We start from the raw sequence: 9,694 nt of genomic DNA on the forward strand, positions 1-9,694 counted from the left end.
AATCCAGGTAAAAGCTATGATTCCTTATTAATATTACCTGTTAAATCTACTTTAATCAGCGTAGATGTAGGAAAGGAGACAGGTTAAAGAAGGATTTTTAAGCCTTGAGACAATTGAGACATGGATTGTGTACGTGTGCCATTCAGAGGGTGAATGGCAAAATAAAATATTTACGTGCCTTTGAACAGGGAAGGGTAGTAGTTGCCAGGTGCACCGGTTTGAGTGTGTCAAGAACTGCAACGCTGCTGGGGTTTTCGCACTCAACAGTTTCCCATGTGTATCAAGAATGGTCCAACAGGGCCTCCCGGGTGACGCAGTGGTCTATGGCACTGCATCGCAGTGCTAACTGCGCCACCAAAGTCTCTGGGTTCGCGCCCAGGCTCTGTCGCAGCCGGCCGCGACCGGGAGGTCCGTGGGGCGACGCACAATTGGCATAGCGTCGTCCGGGGTAGGGAGGGTTTGGCCGGTAGGGATATCCTTGTCTCATCGCGCTCCAGCGACTCCTGTGGCGGGCCGGGCGCAGTGTGCGCCAGCCAAGGTGGCCAGGTACACGGTGTTTCCTCCGACACATTGGTGCGGCTGGCTTCCGGGTTGGAGGCGCGCTGTGTTAAGAAGCAGTACGGCTGGTTGGGTTGTGCTTCGGAGGACGCATGGCTTTCGACCTTCGTCTCTCCCGAGCCCGTACGGGAGTTGTAGCGAAGAGACAGGGTAGTAATTACTAGCGATTGGATACCACGAAAATTGGGGAGAAAATGGGATAAAAAAATTAAAAAAAGAAATAAAGAAAAAAGAAAAAAAAGAATGGTCCAACACCCAAAGGACATCCAGCCAATTTGACAACTGTGGGAAGCATTGCAATCAACATGGGCCAGCATCTCTGTGGAGCACTTTCAAAACATGTTGTAGAGTCCATGTACCAACGAATTGAGACTGTTCTGAAGGCAATAGGGGGTGCAACTCAATATTAGGAAGGTGTTCCTAATGTTTTGTACACTTGTTGTATAATCCCAGCTACAGTTTTATAATACTGTACATTACATTGTTTTGCAAATACAGAATTAACATTCTCACAGTGTATACGCTTCATATGAATTACTTTGACCTCAAAATCTCTACTAAAATGGGAAATGAACAGAAAATCAACTTTACCAATCTAACGTGCACTGTTGTTAATCTGTTTATGCTCAGGTTGCGTGTCTTCTTATGTCGTTAGTGTCTTATCTGTCTTGTTTAGTGTTTCTGAGCTGATTACTGTACATTACCTGGCCTGTCATAAATAAATCGTCACCCCAGTCCAGACTCTTCTGTACTTACCCCCCACCCACCTGGGGGCCCACCCACCTCTGGATAAACTTTATAAAAAGCCAGATTTAACTTCTCATCACTGACGGTTTCATCTGTGAAGTTCCCACGGTAAGCTTAGAAGGAAACTCACTAGTGACAGCTTACAGTTTCCTTGGTCATATTAGGACCAACTTGATTCATTGTATAATTGGATAACTGGGCCTTCGATGCTAGTAACGGTTTAGTTTCAGTTGGTCTGTTGCTTTCAATGTCAACTGTTGCTTTCAATGTCTTGGTCTGTATACTTTTAGTCTCTGGCTATTATTTGTATTGGACTCTAAAAACAACGGATGCAATATAGCTATTGGAAAGGATTTAGTGTGAATCTAAGTACATTGCTAAATTAGTTTAGTAAATAATTTAACTACATCAATGTCGTAATGAGAGTCATTGAAAGCACAAATTATTATTTAACTATTATTTCAATATTTAAATACTGTGGCACTTGTTTAGGACAGTACCCTGTGCAGTGCAGTGGGTAATGTTAATTTAATGGGGAAATGTGAGTGGTGGTAGTTTATTCTTGTTCTCTCTGTAGTGAGCAGGTAATGTTCAAAACCTTGCATCAGTTCCGTGCTGGCATAACCCAGTGTAAATATCATGATAACAGGTCCAAGTTCATTGTTGAAAATATCTTTCTGTCTGTCTCTCACTCTCTCTCTTACTCTCTCTCTCTTTGTCTCACAGCAAATAGTCAAGATGTCTAAGCTGACAATCTTAGCAGGTGACTATGACTCCATCATTCACATCAGGCACTATCACTGCCTTTTATCGTGAAATAAAATGATATGCTTTGACAAATATTTTTGGGCCTATTTACATAGACATTTGCTTTACCTTTCAAAACTCTTTCTCGCTCTAGGCTTGTGCCTGGTGCTGTGCCAGTTGGGCGCTTCCACCTCAGTTTCCACCACAGCTGCTGCTTCTCCCAAAATGGTGTGCTACTTCACCAACTGGTCTCAGTACAGACCAGACAAAGGGAAGTACAAGCCCGAGAACGTGGACGCCCACCTGTGCACTCACCTGATCTACGCTTTCTCCATCCTCAACCACCGCAACGAGCTGGCCACCTACGAGTGGAACGATGACGTCCTCTACAAGTCCTTCAACGCCTTGAAGACCAAGTAAATAGCTCGCTTCACAACTTATTAGTGTTGGTGTTGAATGAGGAATTTAGTTTCTCAAGTGTCCAGGGATATTGCTTTGGTTTTATTACTCCCTCCTCTGAACTGGGGCTTGTTTTAGCAGCCACTTGCAGAATTATCAATCTACTCATTTACAAAATTGCTGAATAATCTCAACCCCTCCTCTCCTTGCCGTCTCTCTGCAGGAACCCTCATCTTAAGACTCTGCTGGCCGTCGGAGGATGGAACTTTGGTTCTTCTCAGTGAGTACCTCCCTTAGTCATGCTACAGGGCTATGAAAAGCACCATACATTTGAATTACTTGGATTTAGAGTATCTGCAACACTACCTACTGTATCGTAGTGTTTGTGAGATAATCTCTGTGGCTGAATTTAGGTTCTCTGGAAGTGTGTTAACTATAGCTACTAGGGCATGTGAAATAACAACTATCATGTTTTTCAGTGAAGATGCTGTTCAAAGTGCTTTTGACAGAGGACAACACGTTTGTGTTGTCAAGATAACTTTGATCATGACTATCAGTACTATATGACTACTGGTATCTGTACTAATGTACTTTTAGTACACTTTAGCAACTATATGGTGTATTATATTATGGCGTCATGATAAAACCTTGATCATCTCTCAGGTGTTCCATCATGTTGTTGTAGTAGAGAACTCTCCGTTAACCCAGAACTGAAATCTTGCATAATTTGGTCACATGCTCGATTTATGTTTACCTTGTTTGTCCATGAGACTAGCAAGTAGTATATATGTGGAAGTAGTAAGGTAGTATTTAGAAACCATACGGTGTATTGTAATACAGCCTCATGATAAAACCATCTTCCTCTCCTCAGGTTCTCCATCATGGTGAGTAATGCTGCCAACCGTCAGACATTCATCCAGTCATCCATCAGCTTCATGAGAACTCATGGTTTTGACGGTCTGGATCTGGACTGGGAGTACCCCGGGGCCCGAGGGAGCCCCCCGGAGGACAAGAAGAGGTTCACTCTGCTCTGCCAGGTGGGTGTGGCTCCTCCACTACAGTTATTACTCAATGATAGTAATGCATATAGATAATGGTTTGGATGTATATAGTGCTTTTCCAAGCGTTTAAAGAGCTCTACAAAAGAAGAGAAACTCTCCTTATTCACTAGCATACTGGGGGCATACTATTCATATATTTTTCCCAGTTCCTATGGATCCCCATAATACGTATTTACTGTGCATCCCCAACCCTCCCTGACACATGATGTTTGTGTGTGTGTGTGTGTGTGTGTGTGTGTGTGTGTGTGTGTGTGTGTGTGTGTGTGTGTGTGTGTGTGTGTGTGTGTGTGTGTGTGTGTGTGTGTGTGTGTGTGTATTTTACAGGAGCTCGTGGCAGCTTACGCAGCTGAGGCCAAGTCCACCGGCAATGCCCAGCTCATGCTGACCGCTGCAGTGTCCGCTGGAAAGGGAACCATCGATGCTGGATATGAGATTGCCGAGATTGCCAAGTGAGTCTGCCAGCCATTTTGAATAACAATGTTTCCTGAGGTCAATCAGTTTAAATAGCTATGGAGCTTTAGAAACAGTTTCCAGGTGCAATTTCTGTTCTCAGTGGTTCTAGTTTGTGTGTGCGTCTCCAGGTCTCTGGACTTCATCAACGTGATGACCTACGACTTCCACGGAACTTGGGAGGGATTCACTGGACACAACAGCCCCCTGTATCGCGGTGCTCATGACGAGGGAGAGCTTATCTACTTCAACACTGTAAGGAAAAATAACACACAGACTGACAGAATCTTTATCAGTGTGTATAATGATACTTTTGTAAACCCATAGTATGCAAGTACTGCGTTTAACCCGTCTAGGATCAGCGTGGCGCTAGCGGCACACACCCCCCCCCCCCCCCCCCCCCCACTGAAAAACCAGTGCCGCGAAATTCAATTTTTTTTTTTTTTTTAAATATTTAACTTTCACACATTAAAGTCCAATACAGCTAATGAAAGACACAGATCTTGTGAATCCAGTCAACATGTCCGATTTTTAAAATGTTTTACAGGGAAGACACAATATGTAAAGATGTACATCTATTACCTAAAAACACATTAGCATAATCCACCATCTTTTATTTGTCCACCAACACCAGTAGCCATCACCAATTCGGCTAAACTAAGATATTTATAGCCCCTAACCAACAAAAAAACTCATCAGATGACAGTCTGATAACATATTTATGGTATGGGATAGGTTTTGTTAGAAAAAAGTGCATATTTCAGGTAGATGGCATAGGTTACAATTGCACCCACCGTCACAAATGGAATAGAAAAACTACATTGAGCAACGTGTTTACCTACTTACTAATCATCAAACATTTCGTAAAAATACACAGCATACACGAATCGAAAGACACAGATCCTGTGAATACAGACAATATTTCAGATTTTCTAAGTGTCTTACAGCGAAAACACAATAAATCGTTATATTAGCATGGCACATAGCACATAGCAGCCCAGCATTGATTCTAGCCAAAGTGGGCGATAACGTCAACATCGCCAAAAATATATTAATTTTTTCACTAACCTTCTCAGAATTCTTCAGATGACACTCCTGTAACATCATATTACACAATCCATATAGAGTTTGATCGAAAATGTTTATATTTAGCCACCAAAATCATGGTTAGACAATGTGAAATGTAGCTCAGCTGGTCAGAAAATGTCCTTGCGCCACTTAGACAGTGATCTACTCTTATACATAAATACTCATAAACGTGACTAAAAAATATAGGGTGGACAGGGATTGATAGACAATTTAATTCTTAATACAATTGCGGAATTACATTTTTTAATTTATCCTTACTTTTCAATACAGTTTGCGCCAAGCGAAGCTACGTCAAAAAACATGGCGTCCTAAGCCACTAAAATGTTTTGACAGAAACACGATTTATCATAATAAAAATGTCCTACTTTGAGCTGTTCTTCCATCAGTATCTTGGGCAAAGGATCCTTTCTTGGGAGTAATCGTCTTTTGGTGGAAAGCTGTCCTCTTGCCATGTGGAAATGCCAACTGCGTTCGGGATGAACTGAAAAGCGTGCCCAGCTATTCACATCGTTTCAAAAATAAATGTCCCAAAATCGCACTAAACGGATATAAATTGCTATAAAACGCTTTAAATTAACTACCTTATGATGTTTTTAACTCCTATAACGAGTGAAAAGATGACCGGAGAAATATAACAGGCTAAACTAACGCTTGGAACAGGGGCGGGTCGGTGTCCTCCACGCGCGTTACGCACCAAGAAAAGACTTGCTAGCTACAGGGTTTTTTAATTTATAGGGCCTGTGAACGCGCTATCGACCCCATTGGAATCGTCATCACGTAAAGGCATCCAGGGGAAGACGTAAGAAGTGTCCGTATAGTCATAGCAATAACAGTGCCCTTTAACTGACTTCAGAACAGTGGCCAACATTTCTGAAATCTGACTCCATGTCAGGGAAATTGCTGTAGAATGGGCTCTGTTCCACTTAGAGACAAAATTTCAACTCCTATAGAAACTATAGACTGTTTTCTATCCAATAATAATAATAATAATATGCATATTGTACGATCAAGGATTTTGTGGGAAGCCGTTTCAAAAATTACCCAATTAGCATAAATAGTCTCAACAGCGCCCCCATCCTCAACAGGTTAAACATCATACAGCTTTACTGATGTTATTTACTTATAATGGTGCGGTATAATCATGACATTTGCTCCACATTTTCACCATGATAGAAAAAGTATAGTGCCACTTTACTGCGGTGTGCTATTCCACAAGAATAAATACTCTAGCACTGTTGAAGTACTTGCTACATTTCTCACTTCTCTCTCCATCCATCCCTCCAACCCTCTTAACCCCCTCTTTCTCTCCCAGGACTACGCCATGAAGTACTGGAGAGACAATGGCACCCCAGTGGAGAAGCTGAACATGGGCTTCGCCACCTATGGTCGTACCTTCCGCCTGACATCATCTGACACCAGCGTTGGAGCACCAGCCAGTGGCCCCGCCTCCGCCGGGCCCTACACCCGCGAAGCTGGCTTCTGGGCCTACTATGAGGTGAGAGCCTGGCTGCTGGGGGCCAAAACATTCAACATCAAAATGTTAAGCAAAGTTAGAAATCCGTTTTTCATTGTTATTCCAAGAATGCTTTACAACGGAGACCTTTACATGAGTTTTTCACAAAACAAACTCCCTTTTTGTGTGTTTTGTTCAGATCTGCACCTTCATAAATGGCGCAACAGTTGAGATGAGTGCAGACCAGATGGTTCCCTATGCCTACAGGGGCAATGAGTGGGTTGGATTTGACTCCAGGCAGAGCTTTGAGACCAAGGTCATTTCCCCTAATCAGTTAACATAATATTGTAATTTAGATAAGACATTTTTGCCCATAGTCATTAAAGTGGTCAACAAAAAGTCTGGGATGATACTTCTGTGACATATCCTCTAAATATATTCACCCTCTCTATCTATGTCTATCTACCGCGGTCTCCTCATTCGATCCGCTGCACAGGTCCGCTACATGAAGGACAACAAGTTTGGCGGTGCCTTCGTGTGGGCCCTGGATCTTGATGACTTTGCCAACCAGTTCTGCGCTGAGGGCAACCACCCTCTGTTGGGACATCTGCGCAAACTTCTTGACATCGGTAAGTCTGAGGTTTTAGTGAAGGAGCAAACCTGATATTCAAAAACTAAAGTGTAATCTGAAATGAATCAACTACTAGACCAGATTATCCCATTGTGTGATGGGCCACTATGATAAATCCAGTCAGATTAAATAATGTCCCGAAATGTCATCACTGTTTCATCACCTCAGCTCTGTCCTTCATGGTAAAACCCTCTCTCCTTTTATTTTTCCTTCCATCCAGAACTACCCCCTCTTCCCCCTACCACCACCCCCAAACCTGGCTCAGTCACCACCACCCGCCCCACCACCACCACCGTCACCACCCACGCCCCTGGGACAGGTTTCTGCAACGGAAACCCTGATGGCATCTACGCCAACCCAGACGACATCACCACCTTCTACATGTGCGCCCATGGCCTCACCCACCTCAAAACCTGTAGCAACGGCTCGGTCTTTGACCCCAGCCTCAAGGTCTGCGTGTGGCCTTAAGCGTGTTGTGAGGAAGTAAGTGTTTGAATTAGCATCGCTAATGCCAACGTTGTATTTACCAACTTTAAATGTGACTGCACTGCCCCTTTAATTTACTTAAAAAATATATATTTCCACAATATGAGGTCGAAATAACACTAGGAAATTGGAAAATGTTATGATAATGCCCTTTAGTGTACACCTGGAATTTCAGCCTGTTCAGATGGGATGGAGTTTTTGGTCCACAACTTGACATCACAATCTGATCTGATTATTCTGACCAATGACCAGTCATCTTTTATATGCATATGTATCCTCCTCCTAGGGGTAAGACGGGTAGGCTCTAGATTCGAGACCATAGAGATTCTACAAAATTTGTATTTTAGTTTCTAATTGTATGGTGTAGATGATCCTATCCGCCAATCAGGGCTGTGTATGTAAATATATTTAAATTTGTATCAACACGCCCACATGACCAGACTGAGTATTTCAAACGGAAAAGGAGGGACAGGGAAAAAATATATTTAGTTATTTTATTAGTTATTTTCATGAAACACACACGGTAATTTATTAGACATACAGTGAGGATTTGAAAAATGTAATTACAAAGACTGCATCGGGGATTTAAGATGCTATATTAAACTTTTTGGGTGCCCCAACAAATTCGCATAGAACTGTGAGTTATAGATCTGTCATGCTCATCAAAAGCAAGTCTAAGAAGTGGTAGATCTGTTCTATGTGTGGTATTTCTATGCTTCTAATGCGCAAGTTTAGTTTTTGCGTCTTTTACTTTTGGTTTTGTACACCAGCTTCATACAGCTGAAAATACAATATTTCACAGCGGTTTAGATGGTAAAATGATTCTCTACACTATACTTGCTTGTTTTGTCACAAACTGAAATTAGGCGAACTATTAGAATTTTAGCAATCAGGAAATGGTGGAGCGAATTTTGCATAGTGCATCTTTAAGTGTTACTGTGGTGCTAAAACATGTTGTGTGGGAAGGGAAGAAAGTTGTGTGTAGACAGTAATTGAGATGCAATTAGTTGAGTCTCGCGCTTAGTTTTGTAGTAGTGAAAAGGATTTGTTTTGAATGAGTTCAAAAAATAAAACATTCTGCCTTATCTTGTATTTTCCCTTTGTTTGACATGTTTAATACTTTTAATTCTTACACTAAAACATTTATTACCTTCTTGGTTTTGCATGACAAACACATTTGTGTTGCGATACTTCTACAAACCCAGAGCCATATACTGTATCTCTATAGTCTTTATTCTACTTGAATATCTGTCTCTTTTCCCTTCTAATCAATGACTCCTCATCAAATGGCATTTGAAAATACACTGGTGATACAATATAGTATTCAAACGATAAAAACATTTTTGGAGACCCAGCCAAAACGGCCATGTATAAAAAGGGTTGGGGTTGGGTTACATAGTGGACAAAAAGTGTTACAGCTGGTCACGTGGTGAAGGACAAAGCATTAGTGGAAATCAAGTGGTTTAAGGGAGAACTTGAGCAGATTATGTCAATGGTCTACGTGGGTTGTCTCCGGTGTGGGGTTTAGTAATAGAAATATGTTCATAAATCACAATACAGGAGCAGGTCCAAGTCAGAAATGAATGTGGCCTATATTGCTACTGACAAGGCAATGGGAAAGGGGAGTGAAAACATAGTAGAAAACATCCTCAAATGTTGGTGTTGGAATGCATAGCCACTATCTTCAGGATTGGGGCACCTTGCATTGTGAATTACATACAGTAGAATACAAGCGTTGAAATTCCTCATATACAAACATGCATGAAAAACATCCCAGAGAGATTTTTTCTTTTAAACCTTTGCAATCTCAATCAAATGGACATACACAGAGCATTTTAACACATACATGACATTGTAGGTTATGTTTCTATGTACAGGACAGTATACAACAGCCCGTAGCTATGTGAGCAGCAGTCGGGTTGACAGCATAGTCCTGAGGATGTGACAGGGATTACAAGGATCCTGCCACCCAACACAAAGGATCCTGCCACCCAACACAGGAAGTGAGAACCATTCAGCCAGTGACAGATGACAAATCCACTTAAACCTGCTCCTCAAGAGTCGCTCCAGATC

The 9,694-nt window shown here is 42.0% G+C and overlaps 1 protein-coding gene across 1 annotated transcript; it reads left to right on the plus strand.

Moving 5' to 3' along the window:
- Positions 1-2,043: 2,043 nt before the first annotated feature.
- LOC129843418 (acidic mammalian chitinase-like) lies at positions 2,044-8,657 on the plus strand. Its single transcript, XM_055912129.1, has 10 exons — positions 2,044-2,068; positions 2,207-2,468; positions 2,675-2,731; positions 3,323-3,488; positions 3,837-3,961; positions 4,094-4,217; positions 6,364-6,546; positions 6,704-6,820; positions 7,001-7,133; positions 7,356-8,657. The coding sequence occupies exons 1-10, from the start codon at positions 2,044-2,046 to the stop codon at positions 7,601-7,603; spliced, it is 1,440 nt and encodes a 479-aa protein (XP_055768104.1). The 3' UTR covers positions 7,604-8,657.
- The last annotated feature ends 1,037 nt before the right edge of the window (positions 8,658-9,694 follow it).

The sequence above is a fragment of the Salvelinus fontinalis genome, chromosome 3, assembly GCF_029448725.1.
Source record: "Salvelinus fontinalis isolate EN_2023a chromosome 3, ASM2944872v1, whole genome shotgun sequence".
Classification (NCBI taxonomy): Eukaryota; Metazoa; Chordata; class Actinopteri; order Salmoniformes; family Salmonidae; genus Salvelinus; species Salvelinus fontinalis.

Coding starts and splice junctions, on each gene's coding strand:
- LOC129843418 (XM_055912129.1), top strand. CDS start 2,044: ATGTCTAAGCTGACAATCTTAGCAG. Junction 3,962..4,093: donor GAGATTGCCGAGATTGCCAA/GTGAGTCTGCCA, acceptor GTGCGTCTCCAG/GTCTCTGGACTTCATCAACG. Junction 4,218..6,363: donor AGCTTATCTACTTCAACACT/GTAAGGAAAAAT, acceptor TTTCTCTCCCAG/GACTACGCCATGAAGTACTG.